The 19,272-nt window shown below is 33.5% G+C and overlaps 1 protein-coding gene across 1 annotated transcript; it reads right to left on the minus strand.

The window, feature by feature from the left end:
- Positions 1-1,984: 1,984 nt before the first annotated feature.
- Positions 1,985-16,952, minus strand: LOC130621516 (exopolyphosphatase PRUNE1-like). Its single transcript, XM_057436816.1, has 6 exons — positions 16,874-16,952; positions 7,032-10,285; positions 6,786-6,917; positions 3,566-3,800; positions 2,582-2,866; positions 1,985-2,437 (listed from the first exon to the last, which is right to left on the minus strand). Exons 2-6 carry the CDS (start codon positions 7,086-7,088, stop codon positions 2,010-2,012), a joined length of 1,137 nt encoding a protein of 378 aa, XP_057292799.1. The 5' UTR covers positions 7,089-10,285; positions 16,874-16,952; the 3' UTR covers positions 1,985-2,009.
- Between the last annotated feature and the right edge of the window lie 2,320 nt (positions 16,953-19,272).

Raw genomic sequence — 19,272 nt, forward strand, 5'->3', positions numbered from 1 at the left:
CTGGATTATCATCACATTCCTTCTCTTTACCGCAGCTCCACAAGTCACGCTAATGATCTTGTTTTACGTTCAAAAAGTTGACAAATTTAAGAGCATGTGGCGCCTCATGCTGTTATTTTTATTGTATAGCTGTGCGTACTTGTCAGATGTGTTAATTTATGTCTTTATGAACTCTTCGATTCGAAAAAGATTTTACCAGTTGGTCGCATGCAAAGATTCGATGTCATACGAGCAGCGTCGAAACACGAGGATAACTACAGCTACCATACAGCAGGGAAAAACAAAAGAAGAACAGTTGTAAAAGATATATTACATCGAATTTTTAAGCGTTTTTATTTTAGATAGTTCAATTCTGTTGCCAAGAACGTTTTTTTAATGGTGGAATTAATAGCTTAATACTTAATGGCATCATCGGAAAATCTTCAAACGACTCATCTAACAGACATGTTCCTATACATTATTTAAATCAGAGATTCAAGCTCTGCACAATAAAGTAATTACTAAACATATTCCCCTCTCTTAAAATTCTTTATATGCGGCGGATCATTGGTCATCGATATTTTCTCTCTGTAAAATGTTTGCGTTCCTCCGCAAGCTGTACGACTAGTCTTTGATACTTATGAACATTAGAACGGTTTTTGTAAGGCCTTAGTTGCCAAACGCTTTTTACTGTTGTATATAGTAAAAAACCTAGGACTGAAAGATGGCCGTTACCATTGGATCACTTTTCCAATCTTCAGTTTGTTAACCAGCAAGTACAGCAACAACATCTTAAAAGGGAATGGAGGAGGTAAAAAACCCAAATTTTTCTTCGTTGCAAGTATTTTGCATGCTTAGAACAAGACAAGCTATAAAATAATATTCATTTCTAATAAGTTTATCAAAAAGAATGAGCCTTTTCAATAAGATTTTCAAGACAAAAAGAATAAAAACACTTTTTCATTTCAATAGGTATCAGACATTAACTAAAAAATAAGATATAAAACATAGAGTCCCAAAAAGCAAGTGGAAGGTCGTATTTCATGAAACTTTCAGCGTTCTCCTAAGGCCTGTAAAACCTTACATAACTTCAAGACAATGTAATAGTAACGAGAAATAGTATAGAGCAATCACGTTTGTGGGTTTAAGTCCCACTTGATCCATTATTTTCGCACTATTTGGGAAGCTAAGGCGCAGGTTTGTTTATGTCACGGTAGATGGCAAATCATCAGGTAAAGAGTGTTTTGTAGCCTCTAAAGTGTGGTATTTGACACACTTTGGATTCGATTTACCTTTATACTCCACCAAAACAATCACTTTAAATTGATTATTGTTAAACCTATTTATAATTTATATTTTTTTTATTCTATAAATTTTTAATTTCAATCTTTGTTTTTTTTTTTCATGTTGTTATTATACCACAGTAATTCAATTTATAAAGAACATATCACAAAAACAAAACATTTTAATTTATGTAATTTGATTTACTGCAATAGAAACACGTTAATGCTTTCTACATTTTCTCAATGTCATTCATAACATATGTTTTCATTATATGTTTACATTAAACAAAAAAAAGGGTTTTCTATTCATTCAGTGTAATGCATCGAGATCCCTTAGAAGATTTCAGTTCTTTAATTTGTACTTGAATTTTTTATATTTAATTGCCATTCAGAGTAATTCAGTACATGATTAAATAATTTTCAGCTGTCAAGTAGTTAATTTTAAGCTACTAAGCAAGTGGTAATTAACTGTTTGTACTGAATCCTACAACTATTAGGTTTTAAGGGAAATTTATTAAACAAGATACAGTATAGTATGGGATTACCTTGCTTTTGTTTTGAATGCTTTAGGTAGCAGAATTTAACTGCATGAATTATTATTATTCATTTCAATTTTTAATAAAAACACAGTTTGCACATAAGAATATTTTCCATATTCTATTTCGTAATGAAAACTGTCGTTTTATTTCTTCAAATAAAGTTGACAACATTTTATAACACCAAAAACAGAAATAAACACTTTATTACTTACATTTCTTGCAATAATGGTAAAACAACTTTTCGTGATGACTTTACATTAGCCTGCTTAAATAAACGCATGCTTGGCTTAGACACATTAGTTATTTTATTTGCAATTTCATAAAGATCAAGTTTCTTTGTGTGTGAAAGTAAACAGGTAACAATCCTGTCACAAGTAGTGACACTTTCAGACACCACTGCAATTTCACGGAGTGGAATAGAGTTTTTGTCGAAATAAATAAACATAATAACAATTGCTTGAAGTTCATTTCGAGAGAGATATGATTGGACAACAGATAGGAAGTCACCTCTTGCTAACAGCTGTGAAGGTTCCAACATGACAGAAGATATTCCCATTTGTACTGCACAAGATGGGACCTTTTTGTAATCTTTCCGTAGAATATTGTAACTAGACATTGGGCTGATGTCTAGTTTAGCTAAGACAAAAAACAGATAATGAATTTAGGACGATTAGTTTGCTGTGTTACATTTAGGCTGAGGACCAAACTATATATGCAACCACCTGTTTCTTACATAAACAATCAACAAAAAATGTGTAGCAAAAATATTTTTAAAAGTACCTTTCTGCAACAGTTCAAATAGTTCATCTGGATCTTGAGTGATATGTTGAGAAAGAACTTCTCCAATAAAAACATCTAATTCCACTGTACGAGCAGAGTGAAGATCAAGATTTATAGTGTCAATTAAAATAGCAGCAAGTAAGAGTTCTGCAACTGGATGTATAGAAAGTAATTCACTCTTATTGTAGTAAATTTCCTCTGCAACTAAGGTGCAACAAGATCCAACCATTTTTATGTTTTTGCAGACCTTGCTTTCATCAAATTGCATGCTGTCCTGGTGATGATCTATAATATAGAATACAAACCAAAACAATAATATAATAAAAAATAAATAATAACAAAGTAATAATGAATAAAAACATTTCAACAAAAATAATAAGCATGTACACAAGGAAAACATACGCACAAAGACACAAATTCAACTGTAGATTATTACCAATAAATAAACTCATTTTGTGGTTTACTTTCTTTTAAGTTTAAGGTGGTTTCTTATTGCAAGCCAAGGGTTGAAAAATCATTTCACATACAAAAAAAAAATTGATTAATAGTTTATCCTCCATACATGAAATTGTTTCGGTGTACTCCAACGCACAATGTTTTCTTTTTGGAAATATACCTCTTGGTTAACGCACACACTTCAGAGTGATTTTGGACATAATTACTTTAACAATAACAGTTTTTTAACCATTTTACAGGTGAGGGCCAAGTGAGCATGATTTAAAATATGCAGACAAACTGTCTAGCACATCGCCATTATTCGCCTTAAAATTTCATCAAAGCTACACCAGTCAAAAATGTAGAGTCTAAAGCTCATTTGGTATCTCATGCTTTTATTTGCTTGGAAAGGTAAGAAGTTTTCAAAAAACTAATAATAAAAACTAATAAAAATAATAAATAACCAGTGTATTGCAAAATTTGATGTATTAATAAATTATCTTAAATAAAGGAAACATGCATGCAACCTTGTGAGCAAATATAACATACCTACAATACGATGAACAGAATTTTTTAAAACACCATGAGTTCCAACATCATTGTGATCAACTAATGTCACATTGACAGTATAGCTAGTTAAACATGCTAAAAAGTTGACTTCATTTATGTAAACAATATCTTTCAAATCAATACCACACTTCTGAAATAAAACAATAACTTCTGTACGTAAGTGCATGTCTTCTTCTGGGATGCAGACTACAGGGACATATATGTCTTTGCCATTCTAAATTGAAAGAACATTCCTTTTTTACATAGTCAACTAGAATTTTATTTCCCCATACTGCAGTTGTATTTATAACTTTAACAGTCTATTGAAGACTTGGACAGCAATAAGGCAAGTGAATAGCAAGTTTTTAAACCAAAATAAATAAATAAATACACACTACAAAATCTTGGACAGTGGAAATGCCTTAACATCTAAAAACCTAAAAATCCTGAATTACTTTGACTAATGGTTTGCTTCACATTAACCTAAAGTGTTGCACCAAAATATCACATTTTTTGTGTCTATTAATGTTCTAATGGTCTATTAAAGACTGGACAGTGATAAGGCAAGTGAACAGTAAGTTTGTAAACAAAAAACTATATAATAATACGCCAGTTCTGTCTGTCTGTCTGTCTGTCTGTGACTTTTGCAAAGTGGATAAAATTTCTTTGATAAAGTCTATAAAACATCGTCTATAAATTTGCTCTGTAAATTACCAAACTTTGACGTTAAAGCAATATTGACATCAAAGGAAAGTATATTAACATTAGTGAAGCCATTGCATTGCACTTTTAAATTTAAGGCTAAATAACTTGGAAACGGGTTGAAATAACTGACATCATCTCCTGCGTAGGTAACTAGGGACCACCTGGAACCAATTTGGGTAAGTTTCCCAAACCTGGGTCCCCGAATCCGTTTTAGAATGGACGTTTTGATGACGTCATCAAAAAAACCTTCAAACCTTATGTCTGCAACCGCTTGTCAAAAATACGCGATCCTATACATTTTCTTGATCAGCGTTTCAAGACCTATACAATGAAACCAGCAGGTATACAAATATCTAAAAAAAAATTTTGGGGGGTTTGACTGGCCATTGCTGACGTCAGCATAATTTTAAAACCCTTATATCTCATTAACCGCTTATCAAAAAGACATGATCATATACATTTTCTTGGTCAGCGTTTACACCTCTGCACAGTACAGGCAACGAATAAACTAAATTTCGTTAAAAAAGTCAGCAAAAAATTTAAAACAACCTATTTTTTCATTGTCCTTCTGCCTAAGTGGATTTTTCCACGGGCCTTATTGACTAGTAGATAAATAAATACACACCACAAAATCTTGGACGGTAAAAATCTCTTAACATCTAAGAACCTAAAAATCCTGAATTACTTGGACTAATGGTTCTGTTTAACTTTAGCTTTCATTGCAATTCTAAATGCATTAATAAGACATGATGATATGGTTGTAATCAGGATTGTGAATGTATTTCAACATGTACGTAAAAGTACTTCGCTAATAGAATAATAACCGATTACCCTGGGCTGTACCGCAAAATATCACCCGAGGTCTAAGTGCCGACTGAGCTTGCGAGGTCGGTGCAATGACTGATTATTGTATTTGTTAACCGTCTAAGTTCGATAAAATAAAAAATAAAGAACTTCGGTTTACTGTTCTTATAATAACATAATCCACTAGCACTACTTTCGTTAACACTTAAGGTCAAAATTCGAAACAGTCCTGTCTAAAAACAAACATTGTATGCAGAATTCGAAAGTCCCTATAAAATAAATCTCTGTAAACAAAACATTACGATGTTCGACACTTGGAGAAGAAAAGTTGAATGTGCAACTAAAATTTAGTTACGGCGAATATTGAAGTAAGTTTTTTAACTAGCCCACTAGCTAGTGAAGAATAACATAGGCTATAATAAGTTTTATATTGACTGAGTAACCAAAAAGCCGAAGGAACAAGTCTGAAAATGGGAGGAGAAGTATTTGTTATAATTTCGTCGTTCTGTATTTAGTATTTTTAATAAAACTGGATATAAGATCATCGTTTTTTTTATTTATGGACTATGTAGGTAGTTAACTAGCCATGTTGAAGAAGCACCCGGAGAGAATGTTGTTGAATCTGGTTATTTTAACTGTTAAACTTGACATTGTTGTTGTGTTTATCCTATGAAAATGTTTTTAAAGATAAATGTATTGTAGGAGTTAATCATTTCCAATGCTTCTTAAAACTTGTTTTTCGTGCTTGTTTACATTTTAAGCTACCATTTCTCTTGACAAAGGGCAATACCGCAAAATATTGGCCTGTTGTCAAGAGCGCTAAGCCAATCAGAATGCCTAAAAAGCTGTATTGCCCACTTGAAAAATCCAGACGGTTAACAATATGTAATAGCGAACAGCAACATTAAGTAAGTTAATTTTAGATGCTAAACAAACAGAAAGTAAACTTCACAAGAAAACGTTTTGCAAACGATACTAGTTTCAAAATATTATGAGTATTACATGATTATATACATCTTCTCAACATATATATAAATAGTTCATCAATCAACAATATTTCAAAGGAATAAACATTTGAAATTAAACCTTTACAAGTTTCAGTCATGGTTCAAAAGGTTCTTTGTTCAACAGTGGAAAAAAATTATTGCAAGATAATATTATGTGATTATGTCATTTAATTTTATGACAAATGTCTTAATAATTATGCATGCATAACTTCTTTCTCAATTTCCTTTTTACTTCCACAAAATCCTTCTGTGCAGATAATCGAATTAAAGAAATATCTCCTTCAGTATGCTATAAATATAAGATGCCCATCTGAAGTCACAATTAAACTTATTTACTCTTTGCACTGGCACCTTAATGTATCTCCAATGACTGTATGTGAACAAAATAATAATTGAACTGTGTATATTTATGACTAAATGTTGTTGGTTTAAAAAAAAATTACTTGTTTTATATGAGAAAATATAAATTTGAGACAATTTCTCTTTTTTTTTAACTTCACCCAACGAATTAAACCAATCAGTAAAAAAGTATAAGCGCTTTTTGCACTATAGTATTGAGAAAATAATTGCACTAATTTTTTGATAGAAAATCAAAATATAGCATATATTTCGTGTGGATTAGCCAATCAAAATGTGAGAAAAACTTAAACCATATTATAAAGCCAACACAAGACAATAAACATCAAAATATTTAGATACCTCACCTGCTTTCTGACCTTTTCATGCAAATAAAAAGCATAAACAATCGCTGATATAATTGAGTCCAAATCAGCCGATTCATTGCCAATTACAAAAAAAACATTGCATTTTTCAATTGGTGTAGCTTTCATAAAATTCTAAAGAAAATATTCAATTTTATAATAGATCATCCATCAAAAAACAATACAATTAGATTACAGAATACTGCATCTGAAAAAATTATTAATACTAGCAGAAAATTTAAAACATACTTTAGCTTTGCACAAGAAATTCTGGAGAGTACCTCTATCTTTAATCTTTGTTTCCATTTTTATTAGCTTTTAATAAAAAGAAAGATTATAACAAAAGTAAACTAATTAAACAAAGACTTGATTCCACGAAAGCTAAGAGCATTGTCATTCTGTTAATATTAAATTCAAATAGACTTCACAAAGATAAACAGACACTGAAATAGGGAAATTAAACACCATCTTTAAGTCTTTGGCAGTATTTGTGGTACTAGCCACGTAGCTAGTAAGAATGGCTACTTATTACAATTAAAGATCATCTATTATATGGTAGTTCTATCTATCATCTGGACAGGTTGTATAGTAGTTTACTATTTAAAAAAACACATACAGTGGTTAATAATGCCTTAGTAATTAAAAACAAAGAAAAGAATGACTTTCTGTTTGCACGCTTCGGATGATACAGACTTATAGTGATTGTATTTCAATTCTACAATATATTACGGTGTAATCCAGAATTCTCAGGAGCTGCTAAACAGCTATTTCCCAACTTGAATTTATCCTGATAGATACAGAAACTAACCATATTGACTCAAAAATATGGGACTTATGATCCATTTCAAAAAGTTGTAAACAAATAAGATCTTAATAATACCTTGCACCAATTTGACAAAATTTTTATTTGGAATTTAATGGCTCATATCCTAGTTTTCTGGATTACACCCTGTATATAACCTGTGCATGTGTGAAAGATTAAAAATCTTTTTGATTTTTAAATAAAGAAAAGTAGTTATTTTATATTTCCCTTGAATTGCTTCTATTATAAGTTTAAAAAAGGGTTTGGCGTGTTCTTAAAACATGCTGAATTAGAAAACAATGGAATAGAGTACTAGCAATCCTTCTTTTTAATTATTTTTATACTTTTTTAATTTTAAAGGGTGTGGAGATTAGATCTTTTCTAATTGTAGGAAATAAACCTTGAATGAACAAAAAAGGCTTAACAAGGAACACTGTAAAATAATTTTTTTCAGAAACATTTTTAAAAAGGATATCATATCATAATCAAGTCACTCTGATCACATTTAGATACATGGCACAAAAATTTGGGGGAAAAAATTAGAGGACCACAAAAATTAAGGGAAAGATAAGTGATTTTAATATTAATTCTGTGGAAATTGGTAGGATGCAAAACAGGGTTCACTTGCAGTTGATTCTTTGTTCATGGTATTTGTATCATCAGCTAAACATTAAGGGGGCATTCTGATTCATTAACTTGTTTTTGATGTTTCTGCAAGTTATAGTTGCGTGTTTTAAAATTTATACAGCATGCTATTCTAATCCCACTTAAAATAATAAAATAAAAAGAAAAATTATTTCTATAATTAGTGTTCTTTTAATACAAAATCTTTTTATGGACTGTAGTTTAGTTGACAACATTTAAAGTCTTTAACAGTAATTAAATTATATATTTAAAATTCATAACGGAGGGGGTTGTTAAGACAAGCATATTTAACCTTGTTTTTATATTATTCCGAAACTAGTCAGTAAAGCCCGTGGAAAAATCCACTTGTGCAGATTAAAAACAAAAAAGAAGCAACATTTAAATTTTGGTGACGTAATCAACCCATTCATAAAAAAATAATTTATTACCTTGTTTTCACATTTCCTCTATAATGTAGAGCTTAAAATGCTGATCAAGAAAATGTATATGATCATGTGCTTTTGATGAGCGGTTAATGAGATATAAGGGTTTAAAAATTTTGCTGATGTCAACAATGGCCCGTCAAAACCTAAAATTTTTTTGTTAAAAATATGTATACCTGTTGCCTTCATCGTATAGATCTTGAACTGTGATCAAGAATATGTATATATAAGATTGTGTACTTTTGACAAACGAATGCAGAGATATTAGCGTTTAAAGGTTTCTTGATGACGTCATTAACCCCTCCATTCCGAAACGAATTAGGTAACCCAGGTTTGGAAAACTTACCTAAATTGGTTCCAGGTAGTCCCTAGTTACCCACACAGGAGATGACGTCAGTTATTTCCACCCGTTTCCAAGTTATTTAGCCTCAAATTTAAAAGTGCAATGGAATGGCTTCACTAATCTTAATATACTTTCCTTTGACGTCAATATTGCTTTAACGTCAAAGAAATTTATAGGTGATGTTTTATAGACTTTATCAAAGAAATTTTATCCACTTTGCAAAAGTCACAGACAGACAGAACTGGCGTATTATTATAGAGATGCCATCGACTATAATTTAGTTAAAGTCTTGCAGTATTACATTTTAGCAACCATATTTTTAAACATATATAATAATCATAACGGAAAAGGGTGTTACAACAACAATAATCTGTTTTGTTTTTTACTCGTATTATAGCTATTTTAGGTAAAGTAGCTAATTCTTTATATAAATCACATAAAAAAATTAAATTTTGATTAACTATGTAACTATTTTTGTGTATATTTTTTATAATTTCTATATTTAAGTAGTATAAAAGCTAGAAACACAACTATAAAAGACATAATAATAGTAAAATAAAAAATTAGTGTATCGCGCATTTTAGTTTCATCACAAAATATTAACATGAACGTTGAATCAACTACAAGTTCCCTTAGCAGTTTGTGACTAATGAATTAAAGAGAATTTTTTATAGATGCCTATATGTAGGCAAATTAAGTTTTAATTTAAACCCTGCAAAACAAAACAAAACAAAACAAAACACTTGACCATTTAATCTGGAGATGTAGTTTATCTTTGTAATCAAGGATGCAAAACCATGATACAACAGTTAAAAATGTGCTTTTGGAATCTAGGCTGTATACCAAAAAGTATGTCAATATTTTCAGGCATGTAATTCACATCATCGGACATACCGTCCCCACTTGTTTGCGCCTGTCTTTTCCCAGACCTTTTCTGTCAACGACATAGTCCAACTAAAACAATTCTTACACAATCTACCCATGAGTTTTTTATGTCCACATACAACACAGTCTTCAATATCGTTTCTTGGTTTTAATTGCTTAAATTTACGCATATGTCTTCTTTTTGCAATTGATCTTCTTTTCTTTGGAGCAGCAAAGAGATATCCATCCCATATGTCTTTGAGAACATCAGAAAATGATTGGAAAGTATTGTTTCTGTTTAAAAGTTGGAAACTAGCTGGTAATATGCTTGAATACTTTCTTTCCGGTGAAAATATTGGATACAATAGTTTTACACAGGGACAAGAAAGTCTGTGTATCTGTCGTACCAGTGTAGCCATTTGTAGTTCTATAAGAAAAAACTACAAAAGTTAAATTGTAAGGTCGTTTTTGCAAATTATATAAGTTTTTGCTGTTAACCAGGTGTCTAAACACAACAAAACTATCTTCTTTTTCAATAATGACATTTTATAAAAGGCTTTGGATGTAGATATAAGTTAGAAAACAACTTTAAGTGAACTAGTGAATCATATTAGTGGTGAAAAAAAACTAACAACCTAGGGATTCGTATTATAGTAGCAAAACAATTTTGAACCTTGCAAATAATAGTGACAATCTAGTGACCTAGTGAATTAATATATTAGTGAAACAATTTTGCAATCTACAATCTTGGCCAAAATATGTTCCAACAAAGCAGCTATAATTTTGAATTTAGCAACCACAAGTAATCGCTTAGATTATTTTTATATTAGATTTACCCATTTTGAACTTATCAAAGTTCAGAGTGGACCTACAGTACTGCTTAAATGTAACTCTATATGTACACAAACTTTATAACTTAATGCAACCTGATTCCTATACATAAAGAACCTTTTGTAGATACTATAAGTAGGAACCAGCAGTAACTAACATTAACCAGCCGTATTTTGAAGTAACCACCAGAGAACCGGCTGTTTTTTTAAGTTAAAACAAGGGAACCAGCAGTTATTATTAATTTACTCCAGATAAAGCAGCAAAAGTGGCACAAAGGTCTTGTGATTTTTATGCACAACACTTTATGACCTTAAAACTACCAAATATGATAAATAAAAGGGCACCACCTAGTTCACAGGGCTTTTTTCTCATACTTTTAGGTTGTTTTTACGAGGTCCAATAAATGGATCCCGCAAAGATTAATTTTTTGAAAATATGAATACAATTCGCGGAATTCGTGGTAATTAACCAACTTAAGGTATTTATTTATTTCGCCTAAAGGCAATAATGGAAAAAAGAATAACAGAACGAAAATAGTGTTTTCAGGATTAAAGTTCATTCTTTAAATTAAAATCAGTCTTGGTCATGAATATTTGCACCCGCGTGCGGTTGTACGTAAGCCCACACTAATACAGGCGTGCGATCAGTATCGCACGCCTAGCTGATGATTTTGGCGTGCAATTATTACATTCAGGAGAGCGGCAGGGTGGAGTTTTTGAAGCATTGTTTTTTACTTTTTATTTGCTTCTTTTTCGTTTGTTGACTTATTTATTTTAGCAACAAAATGTTTACAAACCATGTTCACAACAAGCTGCCATATTGAATGAAGCATGTGAAAAATGAATAACCAACTTTGATCCAGACCCCAAACAACCAAGTAGTAAATGCAGGCTTCTCATTTTGAGGTACGCGATCGCGTTCCTACGCCCTATCGTGTACCTAAATTACATGAGGTACGGGAAGAACCGAGTACCTCCGTTAACAGATTACTTTTAGATCTAAGAGTTATTGAATAATCCTGGCCTTTTTAATCCATAAGCAAGTCTATTCATAGCCAACCTCCCCATCCTAGCTAATCACCGACTCCTGACTTAGTTAAAAGAACTACGTAGACATATATCTCTTTTGCCTGGCCCCTTCGTCGTTGGTAACCAGGTCTTACCAAGAAATCCAGCCATGCGGTTCTTAACTAATGCAGTGGTGAACACAGACGGAGCACGGATGAAGCAAGTCTGCAAATATGCACTTACAGGCGGAATAGACATTTTATCATGGATTTAATGGATGCAAGTGTTATTTAAACAACTTTATAAACGAAACCCACGTGCTGTTGTCTCTACAAAGTTTTGGTATATATTTTTAACGAACTTAAAGATTATTTATACATCGCTGTCTGTTTCATAACTATCACTACTCTCGTTACTCTCTTCGTTGCGTGTATCGTGATCCATAACTGTTACTAGAACAGGTGTCTCCATGCTGACAAACCTCCTTTTCTGCATGTATGAATCGACTGCGCTGTTCAAAATTTCTTCTTTCTCTCCATCACTCCACAGGGAGTTATTCCCAGCAATTAACAATGACTCCTCCATCGTGTTGTGTTTCATTCGGAGTTGACGATCCGACAATAAAATCGTTAGTGTACTAAACACACACTCCACGGATGAATTTGAGCTGGAAAGACAAAGCACTAGTTTGACGACGAGTAGAATGTTGGGAAATTCGCGTTTCTTGTACACCATCATTTTTTCCCAAACCGTCGATGCCTTCACATTTTTGTAAAAATTATTGATGGTGAATCACAGCGCTTTCCACTCTTGAAAGACTTTACTTTCATCAAAGCCAGCTGCCGATAGAGGTTCACGGAAATGAGCCATCAACTGCGCTATGGCGTTTTTTTCATCGTCTCTAGAGTCGGTCCAATACTGTGGATCTAGCCATTTCATATTACTAAAATTGTCTTCTTCAAAAGAAGAAAACTTCTCCCGAATCAAAGGAATACAGATTTCTGCACCTTGTCTCCTCGTTTCCATTGCTTCTTCGATGGATCCATGACTCAAATTTGCGATGTTATCGAGCTCAATGTCTACATACTCGCGATTTTGAACCATTTTTAGTTCATGACCAGCTTTTGGATATGTCGATACCAGAGTAACTAATCCGTCCTGATCCACAATCCTAAATTTTCTTAGATTTGAATCAATGATATCATCGATTTCTTCCTGTGCCATTTCTTCAAAATTGTCAATGGTTTGGTTCGCAGCTGGAATTATTTCGTACGGCATAAGTTGTTCTTTTTTGAACAACAAAGACAAGGAAGAAAGTCGTTCCAGAAAATCGAGATAAGCAGCCACTTTACACAGAAATTTATAATCGCGCAACTTGCGAGCTATGCCAATAATTTTTCCCTTTGTCTCACCTCTATATCCACGATCAGTTTCGGCTTCATCAAACACGGCAACTAGGGCAGGCTAATTATGTAACAACTTCTGAAAACCCCTTCTCCTATGGCTTAAAAATCTCGTTCCATGGATCTTTGGAAGGGGGTAATGGGTTACATTAAGTGCTTCTGAGGCCTTTTTTGTTTTTGCTTTCAGTTTGCCGGAGTTTTTAAATAAAAAATAGATTGACAGATAAAATCTATCACAATCTGTAAAAGAACAAACTTCAGATACAGCAGCCTTTATGGCGAGTTCGAGCCGATGGTTGACACAATGTATGCTGATTAACCATTGTCTCTCGCGTTGTAGTTGTGTCAAAACACCATTATAAATCCCCATGTTAACATTCGCACCATCAGCTGTGGCTGAAACAAGTTTGCCTTGATACATTTGCCTTTCCATTGGGATATTTTCATCTTCTTGAAAGACACTATCAATAGCGTCCTTAATGGAGTCAGCGTCGGTTCCTCCGCGCTCGTACATTTCAAGTAAAGACACAACAACATAAATCGGGATGCCATTGCGAACTGTTCTGACCAATACCTGCTCTTTCTCGTTGTTTGTTTTGCGTGCCTGTGATCCGTCTGATAGAATCGCCATAAAATTATTGATAGCAATAATAGCAGCTACTGTTTCTTTTACTGCCTCCGCAATATAATGAATGTATTCACGTCCTACACATAGGAAAAAAGAAATAGTTCAACTCGTTATCTGACATGTCCGATCAATGACAAACAAGAACAAAAAAACCCTGAAAACAAGTAAATGTTGCGGTTACCTGCTTTATTTCCACTTTTGCCTTGTATGAGCCAAACACCATTAATTCGCTGACATTTAACAAGATTTTTAAAATGACGATAAACTTCTTTGCGTGCGTGTGGGCATGTGCGCGTGCGATCGGACCGTCTCCTGACCAGGCCTGCAGTTTGTAAAGCTTTGACAAAACCTTTTCTCGTCATTTTAGAATAATTAAACTAAGCTTCTAAGGGTTGTTTTTAAGTAGTTACAGATGCTACATATATAAATAACATATAAAAAAATATGTTAAATTTTTCGTAACAGCACACCTTATGAATTTGTCATTCAATCGTCACACCTTAACACTAATAAGAGAAAGTGATTTTTCACATATGGGTTATTTTACTCCTTACCAGACCCTACCAGCTTTATTCAAATTACATATTGTAGATTAGAAATATGGGTTTTAGATCAATATAACTATATTACAATATATATTTATACAAAATCCATCATAATCATGGTCTACTTTACAATCCATAAGAAAATAAAGCAGTTGGAACAATACTTGGTGTTTTATTGAAATTCAATATAGAAGTCATGAAATAGACAAAAAACATGCAAAAATGTCTAAACTAGCAAATTTTGAAAAATATACTTAAGGACCCAATAAAAGAGCTGAAAGAATACTGAAAGATTAATCAGCTTACTGGCAGTAGCTACTATTGATGGCACAGCAGCTGAATGGTTATAACTCTCGCACTTTGTGCAGGAGACAAGGGTTCGGTTCCTCTTGGCAGCAACTTGATACGGGCAAGTGAATGTTACTATAGCCCCAGGTTAACCCAAGCCATGTGTTAGAAATTGGGCAGATGGCGCTCTGTGTGGGCTGTTGGATCTTGCAGGGAGTTGTTTGGCAGGGCATGGACCCTAATTAAGTCTGTGTAGCTCCAATTGAACATAAAGGTTAACCCCCCCAAATAAAAACAAATTGATTTTATACATCATCATATCTTGGTAAAACCTTTAAATACAACTGACTTAGATCCAGGATATGTCATGCATAATTAGCGCAAATTTTAGGTAAAAAATCTTGAGAACCAATAAAGATTTTTCAAAGTGAGAGGTAAGCTTTAAATACTAGGACTCCCCATCAAAGCAATAGGCCCTCCTGGAAATAATAGACAGGGTAAATTCCACATGTTGTGCTACAGTAAAACAGGAAACAAAAAAGGCTTTTAAATTTTTTTTGAAATATTGCATTTGTAAAGTTATTCTTGTGGTCAGAATGTTCTCTTTCGTTGCTCTCCAATGGGGTACAAAGTGGACTTTTCATGGTCAAACCTTCACAGTAGAAATCTTAATTAAACAGAATTTACAATCAAAACAGCGTTAAAATGTTGCAAAATGGCAAAATTAAGCAGTATCTACAACATATTAAAATTTGACTAAAAAAAAGAAATCTTTGAAACATGCAGTATTGTATTTATAAAGGTTTCACCACAATAACATTATGATTATGGCATTTGTACACCATTTCATACCCCTAAACTAACCCTAACCCTTAACATACCCTTATTTTTATCCAACTCAAGTTATCTGTACAACTAGTTACAACGTGCTAATCATCTTTAAACCAATTTAGAAGACATAACTTCAATATTAAAACTTAAAACAACCTTTCCTTTTTACTAAAAATACCCATTGTGTGGGCTGGCAAACGTGTTTGTTGTTGTTGTTTTCTTTAGTTTTTGCGCAGTAGCCCCTGCGCAGATTTTTCTCATAGCTGTGCAGCATTGTCTTTTGAAACCACTACTTCGTGTATTACTACATATCATAATAACTGTATAAACGCAAACCTGGACGCAAGAATTGGAACTTTTTTGTGTTATTTTAATTTTATTGAAATAATCAGTCAGGGACAACCGCAAATTGGACTATCACGCTAAACTAGGATAGTAGCTTAGTTAGGAGATTTTCCATAGACTACTTAGAAGATCATCTCCTATCCTAGGAGATTTATTTTCTTCTTTTAGGATATCTCGACCACCATGTCTGGTTGCGCAAACTTTTTTCAGAGTGTGTTTGCTCATTAGATCATCTTCATTCAAACAAAATTTTTTATAGTTTGCTTTGTGGGACTAAAAATTATACATCAAAAATCTTTGGATCAGTTATATAGACAAAAAATAGTCTAATGAGGCTAAAATATATTTGGCCATCAGAAGGAGGTTCTATAGAATGTTCTTAGCTAATAAAATTGTAGCGACTATGCAACAAAACAGGGATAGGCAGCAAAAACCATGTTGATAGCCTAATTAGGGGAGATAAATTGCTCAAATAGGCTATTGTAGACTTATTAGACTATCATAGCCTAACTTGCAGTTATCTCTGACTGATAAGGGACCTTTGAAAATTTGCTTTGGGCCCATTAGCGGGATGTCGCCGCTACGGGGTGAGGGGGTCTGAAGTTTGAAAAAAACATCTGGAATTTTGAGAAATTTCAAAAATTTGTTTGTGGCCTGAAAATTCTTCGTCGTTCACGAGCATAATTCCTCTTGTCATCAATTCCGATACCTTTTATCTACAAAACACGCCCCTGAGCCTCCCAGATTTATCCGAATGTGTGTATTTCACGGACGGAAATTAGATTCAAGATTCGATTTCTCTTGACGGCAATTCAACATGGGCAAGTGAATGTTACCATAGCCCCCTGTTAACCCAAGCCATGTGAGGGAGATTGGGGAGATGGCTCCATGTGTGGGCCGTTTGATGTTGCCGGGAGTTGTCTAGTAGAGCGCGTGGGCCCTAATTGGGCCTGCGTAGCTCAAAATGAGCATTAAATACTCTAGGACTCTCCATCTAAGCAATGGCCCCTCCTGGAAATAATAGACAGGGTATATCCCTCAATATTAGTGAGGCTATTCATGTAAAATATGCATATCTATCTATCTATCTAGCTAAGCTACAGACAAAAGTTTTAACAAAAAAACAGCTACTCTCACATCGCGTGACCTTCCTGTTCATTTTCACTTATTTCACTTCACAACTTTCGGTACAAATCTATTATTTCCCAACCTTCTGCGTCGATTTAGGTTTGGATAAACGAGACAAGCTATGCACTGTTGCCTTGCCTACTTATGCAAAATCCGTCGTGCACTACACCACACCATCCGTGTCCCTGCTTGGAGGATTTTAGCTTTTTTATCCTGCCATCGCATCGGCGACTTGGAGAAGTGATTTCACTTGTTTAAGAACATCTCAGATGATTTACTACCTCCATTCTGCCTTTTTTTTTAAGCAAATGAAGGTAGGGGTTGGGTAAATCCTTGTCACTGCTACGAAGCTTGTTTATACATTTATATATATGTTGAGAATTAGTAATTTCACGTTAATTAAGTTAATAAAATTTGAAATAATAAAGCAAATATGAAGCCACATTTTCTCCGCTGGGGAAAGTTGTTTTGTGCTAATTTTTTTTTAGATTATAGCCAGTTTTTGCATTATCTTAAAACAAAAATACACGGGGAGTCACAGTCCTGATATTTACTTGCGGGCGCATTTAAGTGATTATGTAATGAATCACATTTGTGCTACATCCGTCATTTTTAAAATTTCGCAGGGTGAAAACAAACCTAGTTCGTAGGGGGAAGAATGCTATAAAATGTGGAAATGGAAACATAATTAGCTAACAAACTGTAACCGCAATAAAAATCTGTCTGGAAATGATGCTTTTAGCTATCTAAATTTTGCTCCAAAAAATTATCTGTGCTCAAACTTCCTAACATTGTTCTTAAAACTCCAAAATGTGTCTAGCTCTGCACTCTCTTCACCTGAAATATGGACCTCCGATAAAATTGTTATGAAGTCAAAAATACTATCCTGTTACAATGTTATAATGATAATAATGTGTCGATAAGCCGCAAACGCCTGCATATATAAGGGTGAGTTCAGGCGAATTTTCGAATTAAATTGGCCTGAACTTAAATTGGTTGTCCTCCTAAACCTCCTGCACTTTCCTGAACCCCCCCCCCCCCCCCCCCCTCCCCAAGAGCATTCCTGAAATGCAATTCCTTGTAACATATACTATGAAGACACAGATGCTGGGCCAAGACTTCCCTCCCCCACCCCCCTATTCTACAACTTCTACCAGTTGGTGTTTTAACTTGCTAGCCTGTCCATTTTCTTTACTCATGTGTTCATTGTAGTCAATGCTGCAGGTAGTCAGCGATAAAGGAAGTTCTTTACTGACTTGAATCAAAAAGGCTTGCTGAGTCAAACTGTAAACAACAAAAACCTTTGTGTGGGCATTGCTGTACGTTTTCTACACTTTTGCAGACATTTCCAAGCAGGAAGTAGCAATTGAGTTATTGCTCATCTTCAGTACCTGTAACAAGCTCATTTTCAGTATCTCTTACAAATATTACGAAAGAAAACAACCGCATGGTATATATATAAAACCGCTTTGTATATATAAAATCCTGGCCTGTGTCTAAGTCACAAAATTATCATCCGGAAGTTTACGGCACAAGCCCTAAAGGAAAGGAATTATTTTACCTTTAGGAAACAAGATGGCGACTGAGACAAAGCTTTTCCCCAAGCCAATATTTTGCAACTTTATTGATGTTGAATGTCTTGCAAGTAATTTAAAACAAATTAACAATGGAGCCATGGCTAAGATTAGACACTTCGTATCGTGCGATGTCCTCATTTTAGTTTGTCATGCTATTTTTCATTCCCATCTACTATTGTTCTCAAATTTGGGGTCAACCTAGTGCTTCTGTTAAATAGATTTATACACTTCAAAATTGAGCTATTTGTTTGGTGTCTTTTGTCAACCAATACACATCTGCCACCATTCTTTATGGTAATCTTGTTATACTTAAATTTTCTAATATATATTGTACCTATGAATAATATTCTTTTTCTTCACAAGTTGTATCAAAAAACACTTTCTGAAGCTATTTCTTTCAAATATGTTATTGACTTCACTCACCCCGCACCTCACAAGCACAATTTAATTTTTTTCCTACTCGCATACTAGTCAATTTGATACCAAATCAATTCATAATCAAGTTATTTTGTTATGAACTCCTTCCTAACACTTATGCCACATATTAAATTCTTTAATGTCTCATTATGTGTGCTTAAAGAAAGGCTCCAAAACACATATATAGATATAAGATTTGCCACATATCTTATAGGTTCTATAAATTACATCCCACATTTGTACCAGATTCCCAGTGCTAATACTGGTGTGGTCATGCATATACCAGCGTTTAAGTAGTTTATGTCGGCAAATATATGAAAAATCACCTGGCCTGTGTAACTTCATAAGATATTAATTTTTGTTTTCTAAAACAAATTTTGATATTTTAAAATCTTGATTTGGATTATACATATA

The sequence above is a fragment of the Hydractinia symbiolongicarpus genome, chromosome 12 (genome assembly GCF_029227915.1).
Source record: "Hydractinia symbiolongicarpus strain clone_291-10 chromosome 12, HSymV2.1, whole genome shotgun sequence".
NCBI lineage: Eukaryota > Metazoa > Cnidaria > Hydrozoa > Anthoathecata > Hydractiniidae > Hydractinia > Hydractinia symbiolongicarpus.

Bases quoted from the DNA above. Each gene is read 5' to 3' on its own strand.
- LOC130621516 (XM_057436816.1), bottom strand. From the start codon at position 7,088: ATGGAAACAAAGATTAAAGATAGAGGTACTCTCCAGAATTTCTTGTGC. The intron at 2,867-3,565 runs GTATGTTATATT...TCTATATTATAG, and splicing joins TTCTGTTCATCGTATTGTAG to ATCATCACCAGGACAGCATG. The intron at 2,438-2,581 runs GTACTTTTAAAA...TTTTTGTCTTAG, and splicing joins ATTTGAACTGTTGCAGAAAG to CTAAACTAGACATCAGCCCA.